Source organism: Vollenhovia emeryi, unplaced genomic scaffold (assembly GCF_000949405.1).
Source record: "Vollenhovia emeryi isolate VEMERY1.0 unplaced genomic scaffold, V.emery_V1.0 DF939255.1, whole genome shotgun sequence".
NCBI classification, from domain to species: domain Eukaryota; kingdom Metazoa; phylum Arthropoda; class Insecta; order Hymenoptera; family Formicidae; genus Vollenhovia; species Vollenhovia emeryi.
In genome coordinates, this window is record NW_011967111.1 from 320,247 (window position 1) to 338,470 (window position 18,224).

The 18,224-nt window shown below is 44.3% G+C and overlaps 3 protein-coding genes across 9 annotated transcripts in view; 1 reads left to right on the top strand and 2 right to left on the bottom strand.

Annotated features, from left to right (window-relative positions):
- Positions 1 to 2,472, bottom strand: part of LOC105559770 (unconventional myosin-XVIIIa-like) — a 56,677-nt gene extending 54,205 nt beyond the window's left edge. The window contains exon 1 of the mRNA XM_012008331.1: positions 2,167 to 2,472. The gene's annotated coding sequence lies outside the window, so the exon portion shown is untranslated. The remainder of the gene's footprint in view (positions 1 to 2,166) is intronic.
- The window catches only part of LOC105559769 (hemK methyltransferase family member 1-like), a 14,181-nt gene extending 9,195 nt beyond the window's left edge, over positions 1 to 4,986 (top strand). The window contains exons 1-6 of one of the 4 annotated variants that reach the window (XM_012008327.1): positions 2,822 to 3,103; positions 3,192 to 3,470; positions 3,794 to 3,882; positions 3,970 to 4,183; positions 4,299 to 4,552; positions 4,627 to 4,986. In XM_012008327.1, the coding sequence (XP_011863717.1) occupies positions 3,210 to 3,470; positions 3,794 to 3,882; positions 3,970 to 4,183; positions 4,299 to 4,552; positions 4,627 to 4,870 (1,062 nt within the window). In that variant the 5' untranslated portion in view covers positions 2,822 to 3,103; positions 3,192 to 3,209 and the 3' untranslated portion in view covers positions 4,871 to 4,986. Of the gene's footprint in view, positions 1 to 2,821; positions 3,471 to 3,793; positions 3,883 to 3,969; positions 4,184 to 4,298; positions 4,553 to 4,626 lie in introns of those variants that run through there. The other 3 variants (XM_012008328.1, XM_012008329.1, XM_012008326.1) reach the window with 3 other exon arrangements.
- LOC105559768 lies at positions 4,984 to 13,393 on the bottom strand. Of its 4 annotated transcripts, none has more exons than XM_012008322.1 (10): positions 13,029 to 13,393; positions 10,110 to 10,425; positions 9,719 to 9,896; positions 8,913 to 9,657; positions 8,576 to 8,832; positions 7,967 to 8,151; positions 7,598 to 7,823; positions 7,356 to 7,512; positions 6,840 to 7,125; positions 4,984 to 5,956 (listed from the first exon to the last, which is right to left on the bottom strand). In XM_012008322.1, exons 1-10 carry the CDS (start codon positions 13,153 to 13,155, stop codon positions 5,671 to 5,673), a joined length of 2,763 nt encoding a protein of 920 aa, XP_011863712.1. In that variant the 5' UTR covers positions 13,156 to 13,393; the 3' UTR covers positions 4,984 to 5,670. The 4 variants fall into 4 exon arrangements, with proteins under 4 accessions (XP_011863712.1, XP_011863713.1, XP_011863714.1 ...); XM_012008323.1 differs by having other exon boundaries at positions 6,874 to 7,108; positions 13,029 to 13,290; XM_012008324.1 differs by having other exon boundaries at positions 5,839 to 5,956; positions 6,874 to 7,125.
- Between the last annotated feature and the right edge of the window lie 4,831 nt (positions 13,394 to 18,224).

Genomic DNA, 18,224 nt, shown 5'->3' on the forward strand with positions numbered 1-18,224 from the left:
ACGCTATCTACATTAATGACTTACGTTTTGCCAAAAGCTATTACGTTACTTTGTACTTCGTTGTAACGAACCATCGGAGATCGGTTTGATCGATCGCGATCGGAGTGCGCTCGGCGCGTAGAATAAGGGTCAGAGTACAAAGCGACGTTACATTTACGCCAAAGCCCGTGCGCTGTCTTCGTTTACGACTTACGTCTTGCCGTAAGCTACTCCGTCACTTTATGCTCCGACCCTAAGGCGGAAGAATGTGTGATCGCGCGCTTCCGGGATCTCCTCCTCGACGTTCTCCAATTTCTACCCGCGCGGTCGGCGACCCAGTCTCGGGCCGGAGGTCAGGCCGGGTGACGTGGTGCACGCGTACGCAGGGGCGTGAACCCCCCGAAACGCTTCTTCATGGCCGGGCAAGTTGCTTCCGGCATGTGACTCGATACCGCGAGGTATGCGGAAACGGGGGCGACGGACGCGGACGCGGCTGGCGAGAGAAGCCAGGCGATAACGCAACCGTTGTTCGGTGCACGCGTTCGGTCCTCGCTCACCGCGAGGAGCGAAGGGGTTTTTCTTGTCCTCTTTCCTTCCCGAGTTGCACCGTGCGCTCGCGCGAAACGCGCGAACGCGCTCCCCTTCGCGTTCTCCTCGTCATCGCGTGACGCCGCCGCGTAGTCAGCAGAAATAAAGAAAGTCGCCGAGGCTGTGCATTATCGAGCCGATTACACCTCAACGATTATCGACACGCGCGTTCTTCATTGCGTGAAAACGCGAAGCTGACGATCGGCCGTTTGATTTGGGATTCAATTAGGGGAGGCTGCAATTTTTCCTTCATTCTTCTTCCGCGCGTAACAGCGAGGTGCGTTGCGTCGCGCGACTATTCGCACTCTCGTTACACGTTTATTTGCATAGTCTCGCGGAAGACAATTAAAAAGTCATAGCCGCGTCCCGAGGTCTACGGGAGCGTAGAAAATTAGAAAGGCGACAATTAACCGGCGCTAATGAAACCGCACACATTCTACAGATTTAATTGCACGTTCCTGTGTAGTCCCGCGTGCACACGCAGCAGCCGGGGAGGAGATAATTTAAATGTAATCGGGGCAACGCGGAAGTGCATTACGCAAACGTCGATCTTACATCATTCAACTATCGCGTGGAAGTGAACGACAGATTGGTGACAAAAAAATATCCCCGCGAAGGACGTAATATATCATACGCTCTATTCTCGCGCGTGACGTTGGTGGTGGCCGGCGTTAACGCGAATAACGAAAACCACACACGCTCGCTCTCCACCACGCCTTGCTCCTCGCGTTCCTCGTTCTTCAAGGGCGGCTCGGAAAATCCTGTCGGCGCGCCGGCGAATCTACAGGCGTGCCGATCGATTAGCCGGCGCGCTCGGAGCCGGCAAATTTTTCGGAGCACGCGGTGGCTCGCCTCGGCGAACCGCTCCGAAAATCCCGACGGCGATCGATGCCCCGATTTGCTCCGATTCGCGTGTACGTAAATCGAGTTCGCGCGCACCGCAAGCTTTACTGCCGATACCAGCGAAAATTTTGCGGTGCGAAAAGAGGATTCGGATTTGTTCGACGAGTCTCTCGAAAAATCCCACTCGTTTTCCTGTAATCGACAACCGTTGAAAGTGTCCGGAGATTCAAAGTACCTCGGCGGCTCAACGGCGCTTCGCCGAGAAACCTTTGGCAAAGGCTACGTGCAACACAGCAGCGAGTCCTCCGAAGTATGCGACCTTTTCAGCGAGTCGCACGGAACGTCTCGTACCGCCTCGCCGCGATCGATGCCGCGTACTCGCCGCGCTTCACGCTTCGGCTGCGAGCGCGTGCGGTGCTCTCGTCTTCCGCTGGCCCTGATCGGCGAAGGCGCCCTACCTACGGGGGGTTCGACGAGGCGCATCGGTCGAGCGAACCCAGGTGGAGAACGTGGAGCGTGGAGGCTGCCGGTCGTACGTTGTTTTGACACGTATCCTCCGCACAGGCGTTCCTCGTGCTCCAGAAGTGACAGCGAGCGGAGCAAGCCGTGCGTGCGTGCGGCACGAGACATGCGTCACATCAACGGCACCACAACACCCGCCATTCGCCACGAGCCACCACGACGCGTGCTCGTATTGGACGCGCGCTCTCGCTTATACGATTCTACCTCGGACCCTCGGCCCGACGATCAACGCACCTAGGAAGGCCGCGCCTGGGTGACTCGGTGGTAGGCGCAAGAGCTGGTCCGCTGCGGCACCAGCACCGTGACGGCCCGGCCGAGGTCGGATCTCGGTCGACCTCCTCGCGGTGCAACGCTCGCTGCGACGCGAGTACGCTGCATCAGTCGGGGGAGGAGGCTCGACAGAGGCGCTCTTTAAACGGCGTTTAAACTACGACTCGGTCTCTCACTCGCTGCGACACGGAGGAGGACTGTCATGGCAGTCATGAATTGGGAGCGGGGCCGGTGGCGACTGCCAGCGCCTTCGGCCAGACAACGGCCTGTTAGCCAGCACCCTTCTTTTCCAGACAGCTACAACCAGTGTCGGCGCATGCGTGCATGGTTTTTAGACCTTTCGATCCACCGGCGGAGCACACGGCTTTAGCGGCATCTTCTAAAGCGGCCCAGGTCTTTGACTCCGATCCCAGCCGCCGCGTTCTGGTCTGCCACGGAGAAAGGGAGTGATTTCACCGTCAGTCGGTTGGAGAACTGAACCAGCTGTAGATCTGATGGAGGAAAGAATCGCAGTTCTCGTAGTTCTGAGTTTGACACAACGATGCGATTTAATAATAATCAAGGAATGAAGATGATAGTACGATTGAAAGTACAATTATATAGTTTATTTTAAAAAAGGATGTATTAACATTTGAACAGTACAAAGTACTCCAAAACTATTTTACGTTAGAAACGTAATGTTACAAAACTACCCTTCCATACCTATTTATAGTCGTGCACGAAAACTATAGTTGGCGCTATATTCATTGATTTTCTACAATGTTCAATGCATCTTACTCTGATGTTCTTCTAAGTTATTTTATTAATATCTTTGATTTATTGTCGACAAATGTTTCTTCGTGCCGCCAGCTGGCAGCAGTTTCTCTGTACACGTACAACCATAGTGTAAGTTAAGAGACACGTACGTACGATTTCTCGCAAGTCTCACAACCTATCAGCTGACGGCGCAGCGTCAGTAACTGATTGACTCTGCTGGTTGCATTCCACAGAAAATCTAATGAAGCATCATGTGGTGTCGTAACGTCTTGAGGACGCGCACTGTCTGCAATAAGCCGGCTGTACTCGCCTACTTCCAATGTTTGACGAATGACAATCTCAACGGTGTCACGTTGAGGCATCCAGCGCGACGTTTACTCGTTTCGGGTACGCGTGAATGTACGATCGGCGATGTCATCGATCAGTGGAGTCGCCGATTTGAGAGCGAAGGCATACCGGAGCCGGTGGAATCGATAGAGCATATAGTGGCGCATGTCATAGGCACCAAGAAGGTATCGGCAATCGCGCTATTGTCTCATTCGTAATTGATTATTGACATTCAGCGCATGGTAATAATTGATTCATTTTATGACGTGCGCATTTTTTTGATCATACCTTTTGCATTACTTACTTGGACAAGCTACTTGTTACAAATTTTACGATTGTCGCACACCAAAGTTGGAGGTACAAATGTATATTGGAATATTATCGCAAGACAGTACAAATATACCTTGCCAAAAATATGCTAAAGCTTGATTCTGGTGAAGATCTACCATTAGACTCCAGCAGAATCAACAAGTGCAAAATTGCTCTAATTCTTTCTTATTACTTGCAGATAATAGATATCTTGAGTGTCAGAAATGACCCTCTCAATGCGGGTCAAATTGAAAAACTGGAGGCGTTGTGCGAATGTCGATTGTCTAGGTAAGAGATTCCTTGAGTACGACCTTTATACTGGATCAAACTGCGCGAAGTCCTTCGCGCTCGCTTGTGAACGCCAAGTCCTTGCAGGATGCCAGTTCAGTACATTATCGGCGAATGGGACTTCCGAGACATTACCGTGAAGCTTGTGCCGCCGATTTTTATTCCTCGCCCAGAGACCGAAATACTGGTGGATTTCGTGTTGAAACGACTGAGCTCGTCGCAGACCGACAATTGCGAGGTCCTAGAAATCGGTTGCGGCTCGGGCGCGATATCGCTGGCTCTCGCTCACGCTTGTAAAAGGGTACGTGAAATGATCATTTTGCTGGGCTATTTTGTATCCTGCTAAGAATAACCTGACGAAAGGTAACAGAATAATGAACGAAAGATGGGCGAAATAATATATAATACTTTTCTAGATAAAGTGCACAGCGATCGATGCGAGCCCGCACGCTTGCGATTTGACGATGATAAATCGGAGCAAACTGAACTTAACAGAGCAAATCGCAGTATTACATGCGACCCTAAAGTCGGATGGTAGTATCGAAGTTTCGAGTAGCTTGAATGGCGTCGGTGATGTCGATTTGAATTCCAAATTATTCGATTTTGTGATCAGTAATCCGCCATACGTGCCAACAAAGAAGATACCGGAGCTACAGCCTGAGATAAGAATGTAACGCACAAAGTGAGATTGCGAAAACTTCGAATTCCACTGTGTAAATAATTAATGATAAATTTATTATGTAGTTACGAGGATATCAGGGCGTTGGATGGCGGTGACGATGGGCTGAAAGTGATCAAGCCGCTCTTAAAATACGCTGCCAAAGCGTTGAAACCCGGCGGGCATCTCTTTGTGGAAGTTGACCCTACGCATCCGGAGTATATACAATTTTTTACAAATAAATATCCAGATTTTAAGCTCCACTATGCACACACATACAAAGATTTTTGTAATAACGATCGTTTCGTGGAAGTAGTGAAAGTCAGTTGAATAAGCGATTCTTGATTCTATCATTCGCTACACTTGTGTATATACGTTGTATATCTATTTTATACTGTTATTTTATAAAATAGTCTTGAAATAAAAACGATACACACATATCAGGTTATACGTATATATTATACAAGTGTTTATTGTGTGTGCATTTCATCTGAATTATAGATATATGCCTATGTTGGATGGATCAGTCGCAGCAGTTCATACCAATTTATTATTCAAGCCAAACTTTCTATCCATGATTGTATTGCATTATGTTTGCAAATTGTTTGCATCCTATGTTCAACGTAATGATATATTTTTAGATTATCTTGCATATTATATAAGTTTATTACATATTTGATCTAAGTTACAGGTATATTCCCACGTGTGTTGAACAGATCAGTCACAGGAGTTCATAATAATATTTTTACACTTTAATCAGTCAAACTTTCTATCCATGATTGTACTGTATTAAGTTCGCAAATGCATTTTATGTTCAATGTAATGATATATACAGTGACTGATTAATAAGTTAAAGTGGCACAATTTCGACTTGTAACAGCAAAACTATGACATGATTTATTTTTCATCTCTTATTATAATATTTATGCGTGTAAATATGATATATCTAAAATGTTCTGCTTTTTGCTACGTTACAGTTTATATAATGGAAAACTTCGACGTCGAGTTACAAAATTTTGTGGAAAAGATTTGATTTGAATATTTACACCGTCCTCAGACTTAAGATTTAACATATCACTTCGTGAGCATTTAAGTTGATTATTGCATTCTATTTTACTTGTTAGTGAGCTCTACTGGGGCGAGAATTTTTCAAGTTCCTTTTTGATTGACGCGATCAAAGGTACCGCGGGATCTTCCGGTGGTAGTCTGCTATCCGCTAATATACGTCTGGTGTCCACTTCCGGCAAGTTCGGTCTGTGGAACGGACCCGCGCTGAGTGGCCTTGAACCCCAGGCACCGCGAGAATGAACAGATTCAGTTTGGCCAGTTTCTGGGATATCCTCCACGTTCAGACCTTTACGTGGCAACGATGTACGAGGTCGTGTCTTCATTTCCATCGTTGGCGTTGCTGCTGGGCTAATTGCACGAATATTTTTATTACTTGATAAATAACTTTTATTACTTGATCAATTTTATTTGTGTAACACACAAGTAGTGTGTATACAGGGTGTCACGGATAACGTGTCCGTCCGCTCGTATACAGGTAGCGCGGATTAAGCTGAAAAGGAAAATTATGTACCATTTTGTAAAATTCGCAATAGTTTTCGAGTAACAAATAACAATATCTGTGTGAATGAACGCACGAGAGACAGTAGGCCGGACTCGAGCGAGCACGTTAAATGCCATATTTGTTTAGTCTCGTAGCAACGGTAGGCGTCTGGTCTGGATAGCGGGAGGTGGAGCGATGCACCGGAAAAAAGTTGTCACGCCGCGAGCGGCGAGCTTCAGATGATGCTCACTGCTCGTCCCTCACCGATATACAAGACCAAGCAAATAAGCCATTTAATATCTGACAAGTTCGGCCTATCGCTTTCCTCGCGCTCATTCGCTCAGACGTTTTAATTAATTACTCGATAACTACTGGGAATTTTACAAAATGGTACATAACTTTTCTTTTCAGTTTAACCCGCTCTACCTGTATACGAGCGGATGAACACCTTATCCGAAACACCCTGTATAATAAAATATGTCGCAAGTTGATTTGTCACTTTATAATGACTTGTGTCTCTCGGGACATTTAGGCCGGTATTTATAGTCGGATCTTATATTCAAGACCGTCTTGAATTTATCTGAAGATGCTGCACGGAACATTTCATTGGCTACGGAGTATCTAAAGATAATCTTGAGGCAGTCTTGAATATAAGATCTGACTATGAACATCGGTCTTATTTCTCGCTGGTTCCAAAAATGAAAGAATGCGTATATTTGATAATGTAGCAACTTTATTAACTGTAATTACCTGTTAGAAGAAGAAGAGGAAGAAGGATATGTACCTGATGTGGTCGGATTTGCCTCTGGCCTCCGAAAATACCGCGAGCGTATCCGCTGCGCTTGCAACGGAGATCGGCGGCTGCGGCGACCGTTGCCGCTCTTTGATCTTGACGTCTCTGCTTCCGAAGAGACTGAAGGAGTCCTCGAGCAACTCGTGGAGTCTCCTTCTGGCGCGGCCCACGGGTCCGGATGGTAGACGGTACACTCCATCGATATCCGTTTCGGATGCACCGTTACCTTTAGAGTAGTTGAATCTTTCGAGAGATTGTGTGAAGAAACGAAAATTTCATATATTTCGAAATAGTCGATTGCGAACGCATGGTGTGCTTTGCCGTATTTTTGTATTATAATAATTCGCACGCTTCTACCTATCCGTTCGTAATCGACGTTGACAGAAACATTGGTGTCGCTGGTGGAGCATTTTCAACTAATACGAGTATTCAGATATTAATAGTAAACCTAGTCGAAGAAGCAATGTGTTTACCTTCTGTGGAGAACACCTGCTTGTTAAGATTCCAAACGATCGGCCCTACAGCTCCAGGGTCCTTCGAGGCGCTCGACGTTCTCGCGAGGAAAGTGTCGTCGATATCGTCTCTGTCGTGATGCACTAATTCGGGAGAATCGATGTCTAAGTGCCTGACCTAGAGCACGTATTATCTCTCATTAGAACCAAACGTGACTAGGAATTTATGTCGCACGTGAGTGGGCTCATTTTTCGAAAATTACCATGACGGGTTCCAACACTCTCGACAGTGGTTCTACGCTGCGCATACTAGGAAATTGCTTGCACGATGGCATTGATAAATAAGATCGCGGCGAAGCGGTAGATTCTTCCTTATGTTTCACGTAACCGTTCTCCAAAGACTCCAGTGTCTCTATATGATCGGTTAACGAGTCCGGTGATCCGGGTCGGTCCATTGCGTCTGTTCTCGTCATTCTTCTATGAGACGTTCTATATTCCGTGTATAAAGTATGCAATTATCGCATGTACATTTTATCATTTAATTATTAATTATACAATTAGTTTAATATTAATAGCTTAATATATAAACGATAGTCGTCTCTGCTCCGATTGTCAGGAACTTGATTGATCACCTTGCTTTCTTAATCGCGTGTTCTTGAGTACCCCAGGGGACTGATCTGCGGGTTTTCCTCGGTTCTTCGTCGTCGTCGTCGCTGGAAACTTCGTGAATACCCAAGTCCAGACTGTCGGGCGTGTCGGGCGTGATCGGAGTGCGGGATAAAGTCCGCGGAGTTTGCCGCTGACTGGTACCGTCGGTCTGCGAGCAGGGGTGGGTCGCATAAGGAACGATGATATACGATCCGAAGAGTAAGAATTTGCTCGGCGGAGTGGGACTACTGTTTTGTTAGAATCAATATTGTCCCGGCATCGGAGAACCGAATTGTCTTCCCTCGTAATTTCCGACGTCGTTTCGTCGCTCGTTCGCGTGCCGCAATGGTTTTAATCCGAGCTCATTTCCCCATAATACCCCGTAATCTTTATCACGCAAGAAAAGAACTTTAAAAATTATGAAGTATTTCTTAACTGAGAATAGTACGAGATTCTGCAATTCCACACGATGCGCCCTGGCTGTTTATTTTGTCGTTTCTATCGCACGCTCTTCACACAACAGAAATTTCTATGTGTGCTGACTCGCGCCGTTTATTTCGTCAGGACGATAAAGTAAAAGCCGTATTGTTCACCTTGATTTCCGTTTCCGACGTTGAAAACGCCGCGTTATCGAGGCCGGACGTCGCGGCTGCGTATTCACGGTCCTTCTTAAGAATACTTTTATTTGGCGGTGCAACAACGGCGCTGTGTGCCCTTTTTCTTTTGGCAGCCAAGATCAAGCCAGTGAGAACAAGAATCAGCAGAACGACACCCGCGCTAGCGGCACCAATTAGTAGCCACGCATCTCTCCTCCTCGACAGAGCTAGAGGTCTACTCTCCTTCAGATAAGCTACGCAAGAACGTGACACACAATTTGTTTTTTATTACAATTATACCAAATTTAAGAAAATCAGATTACCATTTACTTACGTTCGCTTTGAATAATCACCGGTGCACCGAGCTCCAGAGCGACTTCCTGGGGCGAGAGAAGCGCCATATCTCTCGCGGCCGTTTCAGCAGGAACGGGCTTGCCGTCGAGATGAACCGAATAGATCAATCTCATAGCACCGCCCTCGATAACGCTCGTATTCTGCATTCTAACTTTCACGACCCCCGGAATCGCGCCATCCCCTAAACGCAATCTTGAGCGTATTACACTCGTATCTCCGGTATCGTTAGATCGACTTCTGAAGACGTTGTCAGTATTCAATTTCGAATCGGAGGAGGGAATTGACGTCAATTCTGGTGGCGATTGTTTGCTGGAATCGTCGATTGTACCGGGGCCGAGACGCGTTGAATCGACAGCTATAGATTCGTCGTTCTGTGCGGACAACGATTTTGCTTCTCCTCTCAACGTTTTCATGATCTTCTTCAGTGCGAAATCGTCTTTTGTTGATTTTTCGTAATCGTTCGTTGCGTCGGTGTCGAGTGTCGGCAGCAACATCTTTTTCGGCCTGGGGATTTCAATCATTCTCATGGATTTGATTTGCGAGAAGTTCGAAGAGTGTTTGTCATCAAGTAAGCTTGGAACGCTCGTTTCAGTTTCTACGCGAGTCGAAGAACTATCGACAGTGCCAACCGTTAATTCGGATAGTTGAGCTTCGGTTGTATTTGCGGAAATCTCTTCTCGCGGGACTCTCGCTTGGGACGAAGCTCCAAGACGTTCTTGTGCGTTCTATGGGTATCGAAAAGAATAAGAATAATAGATAGAATTAGCACCTAAACGAATATTTTACCTTTCGGTTAATAAAACTGCGTAACAACGCGTCTCTTCGGGACCGTGGATCCGTCGATAGCAGACCAAGATGTCGTTGCTGCTGTCTGGAAAATGCGGCGCGATACAAGCGAGCTAAACGAAGCTCGACTTTGGGTGGTACGGCTTCACCTGGTCGAAGAACCGTCAACAGCCAGTACCTATCGGAACAAATTTAGCATTCCTTGTTACACCTCTAAACATTGCAAAGCGATATTTATATAGATTGATGTAATAAAGATATATTTATATCGTCAATCTATTTATCAAAATATCTTTTTCTCAATTATCGCCGATACTGTGCATTCTCCAATTTAACAATATGTGAGATTAAAAGTATAAAAGAGTATATTATCCTGCGACAATTAACCTACCTTGGGCCTGGGTCATCTCCGATAAGGATCCCGATGCTCTGATCGTCATCGTCGTCCAACCTAGGCGTCGGTTCTATGCACGTGACGCATTCTGGATTGTAATTATCTGGACGATGAGGGGATATGGGGTCTGACGGGCCCTTCTCGTCGGTCGGGGTATAAACTGTGACAGTGTGAACGATCGTCCTTGTCTCGTAATAAGTTAAACCCTGACTGGGATCCACCCATGGCGGCGCGTCTTCCAAGCCGGTCCAAAAGAAATCTTGAAGATGCACCCGCCGTCCCGGCAGATGTTCGATCACAATAATTTCGTCTTCTGTGCACGAGCGAAAATTGTTTCCTGTGACTTTGTTACGTGTATAAGGTCCAATGGAAGACGAATATACGACGAACGTATAATGGAACGTTCATTATTGAAATTACAAAATTGACTTCGCTTGCCATCTCTATAACTTTGTACTTTGGATATCACCGAACCAGCTACCCTAATACGTAATCTGGAATTGTACCTTCTACAAAGTATGAGTGCTCAATGTCCTACGATTACGATGAATACTTCCGTGAGTTATAAAATTCAAGGTCCAATTGAGGACGGAATGTACGACGAACGTATAATGGAACATTCATTATTGAAATTACAAAATTGACTTCGCTTGCCGTCTCTATAACTTTGTACTTTGGATGTCAATGAACCAGCTACCCTAATACGTAATCTCCAGTTATTGTACCTTCTATAAAGTATGAATTCTCAATGTCCTACGATTACGATGAATACTTTCGTGAGTTATAAAATTCAAGGGTCTCGTGGTGTATCGATGAAAGCTCATGTAAAGGTTCTGCGAGACAAAAAGGGCAAGGAAACACGGGTGTTTGTACGCGGAAGCTCTTTCACGAGGTACCTCGTCGACGGGGCCAACGACCGGCCGTCATGCGACTTATCGGCGATGTCACGACACCGCTGAGGATGAGCCGATCATAATAAATGCGACAATAAGGAGGACTAAGATGGTGATTCCTTATCACGCGATCACGTGATTGAACATCATAAAAGTTGTACAGTCCATTCACATGGGCGAAATTATTTTCCTTGGAACTGCAAATCAAAACTAATCTCCGTTGTCGCGTTTATCATGTCATTCTAAGAATCTCAACAATTGGGGAGTAACGTACTCTCTCGAGCTGAAAGTTTTATATTTATCGTTACACGTTAATGGTCGAAGGCTACGACTAAGTAAAAAGAGTAAGGCTCGGTTTCGCCAAACGTCGCTTAACTTTAGTCTTAGTTTAATTCATGTTTGGTTCTTTCTAAAGTAACAGTTGGAAAGTGACAAAGAACGAATTAAGCTAAGCTAAAGTTGAACAACGTTGGTGAAATCGGACCTAAGACAGAGCAAGAAGTTGATCAATTTTAACGGCAGGATTCTCGGAGTAAAACTGATTTTGGGCATCGAACAATTTCAGATTTTGCAACTGGCCACCGCTCAAATTATCCATCAATTATGACACTACGTGGAACGCGTTCTATTCTCCTCGCGGAATTTTTTCGCGTTGTTACGACGACCTGGTTTCACGCTTCGCTTGACTTTCCGGTACGGAAATATTGTTCAAGTTCCACCTATCCGAACGTCCATAGCTTTTCGCAACTTCTACCGAGTAATTTATTCCTGTCTTCAAATTCGTCGATGTCACCAACGACTGAGAGAATGCAATAGGTCCATTTACAAATGTAGCATAAACTGCATTAGCACACGTGTATTCTACTTTTGTCGTTGAAGAACTTCATTCAATCATTCCATATATACGCAGAGTCCACAGTCACGCGGCATACCTTCAAGTATTTTTAGTACGTGATGGTAGTGTTAAATCAATAGAAAACGGAGTTCCTATGGTGAGAATGAGCCGAATTGATCGCTATTAACCCCCGTACGCCGCGCTGCTCATTCCATCGCATTCTCGTTGGTATTCCCGTAAATTCACGAATATTGCATTGACGTTACTACGCGACATGCACCGAGTAATGACGCTTAATACAACGGGTTTTAAGAAAAATCTATTTTTTTTACGGTTTACACATCTTTGCTTCCCCATAGAGGAAGCTTTGCTTTCTAAATATTACCATCAGGAAATTATGGCAAAGCTCATCTAGCAAATATTGGTGTTTCATCACAATCAGAGTAGCACCATATTCGCGTATGTAGCATGCCGATAATAATATCGATTACCTGGCGCACACCTGCATAAGAGCGCTGAATTACTTAAGCTGTCTCTTAGACTGGCGCCTCGTCTGGCAGTCGGCTCAATTTCGAATAACGCGAGCTGGTAGCCCATTGACAACAAGGTCACGGAAGAACGCACCCCGCGCGGAAATGAGATCACGGAACACGCAGTACGCTACTTGTGTTTTCACGTGCACGTGTATCACAATGTGAAAGAACGGCTCCGAATCGATCGAGCACGTGGAACCACGTATATCTGCCGCTGGCTGATTCACACACGCTACCTGTACCCGCGTAAAATTCACCGCGAGATACCAGCGCTGTGAAATACGCGACTTATTCACGTGGCGTGTAAACTCGTTTGTGTAATAATTTTTCAACAAGGTATAAACGTACAGTACGGAAAAGCGAAATGTCGAGACACGGCGTACGATAATTCTGCCACCGAGGAAAAATAGTCGAAGAGTGAGAAATAAACGCAAAAAAATGTAGTAAGATTAGAAGCAAAACGAAGCAAAGTCTCAAAGGCAATCTAAGTACAAAAGTGAGCATTGTAATATCGATGTAAAACGATGCGAAACGATGCGTTTGTATATCTCTACGTGAGAAACATTTATCACTATTGTCTATATTTTCTATATAGATTTATACAGATATATAGATTTCTCCACGGTCAACTACTTAAAAAATGCATCGCACTAACCGGCTCCCGGTGGCATGGACGCGAGCACTCTCGAGATATTGGAGTTCTGCAGTAAGAAGATCGTAATCTGCACGACGGTGCCGAAAGACGCGGTTAGCGCTCCACACAATGTACTGCATAGTAGCATCGCGTTAAGCGCTCCCCGCTATACTGATTCGACGACGCTACGGGGTGTTCCTCATGGATGGGTGATAGTATCGGAGCAGAGTAGAGTCTGCGCAAAGGTTGCGTGGGTGAAAGAACTGATGTGTAATAACAGGTGAATGGGAATACAGAAAAGATAAGAATAGTCATCGGCAACTAAGATTTTATTTCAATCATCTTTTCTCTCCCTCCTCTTTTTGCTGATGGAACCGTTTTTGCTCATTCAACTAATGCACTGTCCATGAGATCGTGAGTTTGTACTTCAATGCAGTTTACCTGTAATCCTTTTTACCTGCTGTCGCTACATGGATATCAATGTGTAGCTCTTTTAACGATTACTTACGTCTGAAAAACTACCTTTATGATAATTAACGAATTAAAATTAAACTTCGGCACTAAGGTTTTTTGTAATAAAATAGTAAAATTGTCACAGTAAAATTCCAAAACTTAATAATATTAAGACAAAATTATGTATTGATTAAAACAAATTTTTTATTCACATTTTAAATTTTGATCACATAAAATTTCTCTTGAACGAGATAATTATTGCTACAATATCTTTGAACATTATTATAATTACGTTGTGGGTATATTCATAATTTAAAAAAAATAATCGCATAACTATACTTCTTCTAAAATTTATTATTAATCCTATGCTGATGCAATAAATATATAAATATATTTTAATACATATTCAAAATTAATATTGCTTCTACAATCTGATATAATTATATTTAACATATGTCACTATAGTCATCATTAACTATTTGTCATTACAGATTGCTTTTGATGCTTTTGAATACTTTTAACATATTTCCAATTGATCGCAACTTTGTAATGCTCACACTGAGAAAAATCCGATGAAATGCAGTTACCGATGAAATTTTATTAAAAAACCGATCACATTTTCCATCGGATATACAATTTAATCGGATATATCCGTTTGTTATTATGTAATTGGATTCTCCAATTATATTTAATCGGACATTTTTCTCAGTGCATGTTTAGCATTGTGATACTATTTCGATGTAATGCACGCCCACGTTTTCTTCAAATACATCACAGATTGCCCTCTTACTATATACTCACTTAATTAATGCATCATCTACACTTCTTATAATTTATTAACTCATACCTTCTTAACTTATGCTTTCATTCTCACACTTTCATACCGCTTTCCATATTGATACTCTTCCCCATTCGCTCATACAGTGGACTCTTATTACATAATGTCACAGTTTAATGACTCTATATATCTTCTATATTGTCTTTTATATTCCGATCCAGATTTCCAACATGATCCATTTACTATTTATGTCCACGATTCAGTATTAATAACGGCGCCCGCGAAACGATTCAGAGTGACGATGCAGCTCGAAATATTTCCGTGCTTAGGAACCATTAATATGCAAAATAGGATGCTCGTAATTTATTCATTAACAGCGCACATATCAATTTCGCAGCACGATGCTCGAGACCCACTAACCAAGTGAATCGCATTACTTTTTAATCTCGCCTTTCACAGAGAGAAGATCATTAATAATTACACGTGCATACTGATTCCAGGAATATTTTTATAATTAAATAGTTTGTAGCACAAATGGAGCATTTGATTACATACAACAAAAATGTATTAATACATTCGTGACATCGAGTATACATTTACTTTCGATGACCTAAAATAATAATAAACATTACTGTAAGAGTAGTTCTAAAGTAACGTTCTGTTGTAGCACAACATTAAATTAAAATTACATCGCATAGGCTTCCAGTTGCTACACGGTGCTGCAATCTGTTACCGAGCTGTCGAGGTAACACAGCTTCATACTTCTCGAGTTGTGACACGACTTACACCTATCAATCTCGATCGCAAATATTTACAAAGTTGTGATCTGAGAAAAATCACGTTAGTTCTAACATCAAGTATGTGTTATTGTTCTGATACAGAAAACAGTCATATTTATATATTCTTCGTCTTTTTAGGAATAACGTAATTTTTTCTACGTCAATGCATTCTCATTTTTTTTACTCAAAGCCTCACTATTCTTAGAATCATTAATTGTTTTCCTGTCTTATTATAAACGCAAACTTCGGAAGTAAATTTGCATGTACAAGTTGTAAACTGCTGTGTGTAAGAGAAAGTGAAAATCAGGAACTATCAAGGTGTACTAACAGGAATAATGCAAATTAAATCGCATGACCTCGTGCGATCAGCGAAATGTCAGGGCTGCGGGTGAGTCTTAATGCCCCTTAGATCTTTCTTTAGTCAGCTTATGTCGACGGCGAACTAGTCGCGTTTCGTGCTGGATTTCGCATGAACATGTTGATACAGAAATTTATATTCTACAAATTTACATTTGTTTATGCGTTTGGTTATTATAGCATAACTAATCTATTTTTTACTTGTAATATTTTACGCTAATATTTTAATTTAAAATGTTGCTTTAAATAAAAACAATTTTTTTCACTTTTTTATATTTTACGCGTATTGATCCGCTTGTTCGTTTTATCTTTAAAGCTAATTTTGTGGATGCTACTCAATCGTACGGTTACATTACGTCATATACTTGTATCGTGACTTTCTACCTTTTTTAGTGATAAAAAAAGATATTTAATCTCGCCGAAAAAATTCTCAAGTGTCGATCTCAAGCTAAGAATACTCGTGTTGTAAGATGAACAAATTGAGTTCCGCTCTGCACGCAAATAGCGATGGAACGACATCAACGTCGGTGGAAGTAATTTTATTGCTTCGCAGCCGTACATTATTTCCGCCATTCCCACAAGTAGCTTGATCTTGTAAAAATATACTGTGCAACAAAAAAATTATCCCTCTCTCATTTTGAACAAGGGACATGGCGATTTACTTTTGCGCAAACGGCAAATCCGCAAATAAATATGCAACCTTATCTAAACAGACGCGTTCGCAGAAGAGTTTGTCATTCCCAATTTCAGCAAGTTTTCGATATTAAAACTTTCTAATTTCAGGAATTACGTTTCACAACAACTTGCCGGCAGCTACTTCGCGCGAGTTCCATTATCGACCGCGTGCACTTTCTCAATGAGTTTGATTTCGACGTCGCCGCGCTTCGTACGAGGCCCCTTCCGGTTTTCCATATCATCTTCCCCGCGATTAGGCACCTCGCATATGTTAAGTTATGTAAACGCGACTTCCACGAGCTTCAGAGCGCGGCAATCCGTTACTTTGATTAGATTGAACTTCCCTCGTGAGAGATGCATACGCCGCTGTAAAATGGCGGGCTTCCTGTCCCAAGAGCATAAACCCGTTTGACGATAATTTCTCATTTTCCAGAGAGATTACCGAATAATTCTTTTCGCGATTTGCCATTCTTATAAGAATATCCCAATCCCTCGATTGTAACGAGCGCTTTGAATAAACGCCGACACTTATGTAGATCTCTTGATGACGTTGAGACCGTGTATTCCGTCTTCGTAAATGTAAGAGATCGTACCTAGAAAGTATTCTATAAATATGATCGTTACGGGCGGAGATAGAGTTTACGGTATTTATGAATTATGTATGATTCGCATCGAAAAGGAAATGCCACGCGCGATCATCACGTCGTGAGGCAATATTTACACCGGATGATTTGAGGCTGCAAATATGTATTTGTTAAATCGCCGGATGAACCTTGGGCATTGTGTGAGACTCACTGATCGAGTCGATTGAAGTTGCAAATTAAACGATTGCGCAATAGATATCGATCAAATCCGAGTAAGCCGTCCATCAATCTTCTCGCGTTTTCTCGCGATTTCTCTGTATCTGTCGTTATTGCCGCCGATATGAGGCAACCTAATCCACTTAAAGCCATCGATCGCTAATCGTCGCATTTTGAAATATCTATCTGATGAGGCGAGCTTGTAATGTCTATTTACGGACCGTAGGTGCGAAAGGGAGAAGTTTAGAGGCCTCATTCTTTCCCTTCCCTTTCTCACTATTTCTCTCTCTAGGCGTGTTTTAGTGGAATTTTTGATAGTAAACGACGATGAGAAACGGACCACGGGGGAGACCGATAAAATTTTATCTGGCGACGTGAGAGGATAAAAACGAATATTCATTTTTTTCTGTTTTCACGTACTAAGTTGGGCCTGTATTCCACCGCAAGCGGTGTAGCAAGGGTCCAAGACTCCAAAGAGAGTCAGGTAGAATGAAACACGAGCGATATAAAAGGTAGACGCGAACAGGTAGATAACCCGAGAGACAAGGAAAGAGAGAGAATATATATCGTTGGAAGAGGCGCGAGAAAGAAGGGAAGAAGCGAGGAGACGGGAGGAGAGGGGAAAAGACCCGTTCCTCTCTCTTTCTTCCTCGAAGAGCGGGCGAGAGGTGCCCGAGACACGAATTCAGGACGGAATCTGTCCGGCAGCGCCGGTTAGAAGTCGCTGGCCTCTCTCTTTCTCTTTCCGAGAGCGGAGCGGAGCGACGTTACCGTCGCGACCGGCCGATCCCAAGTCGATCTCCGAGAAGGTGTGGCGGTCGGAGATAGAGAGTCGGGGAATAGGAGAAGCGAGAGAAAGGGCAGAGAAGATCAGGGAGACGTCAGGGACCTTCGGGACGAGCGTGAGAGGTCGCTATAGGGCCGGGCCGTAAGGCCCCCGCGGCCAAATCTCTGTGTTCGCCGCTCCTTCTCTCCCCCGTTCACCAGAGAGCTCTTTCTTTTTCTTCTTCTTTTCTCCCCCCCCCCTCTCTCTCTCTCTCTCTCTCTCTCGCTTACGCGCGGTCCCCCACGGAATTCAACGTATCGATATGCCCGAAATGAGTTTCGGTGCGTCCTCGGTGCGCAACAGGTCGCCGTCGCAAGAGGCGAGCCAAGCCGAGGGGCCCCACGAAGAAGGCCGATTTCGCTTCTCCGCGAGTCGCGAGGGGCCCGCTCTCCCGGTCCTCGCCCCCCTCCCCTGCCCCTGAGAGGCCCCGGTTCCGTTCCGTTCCGTTCCGTTCCCGCCGTTCAGATCGGCGAGCGTCACTCGGCAGAACGGAGCGGCCTTACGGCCCCGTGCCCCGTGGAAAAGTGGTTAGGTTCCCGCAGCTGTCAG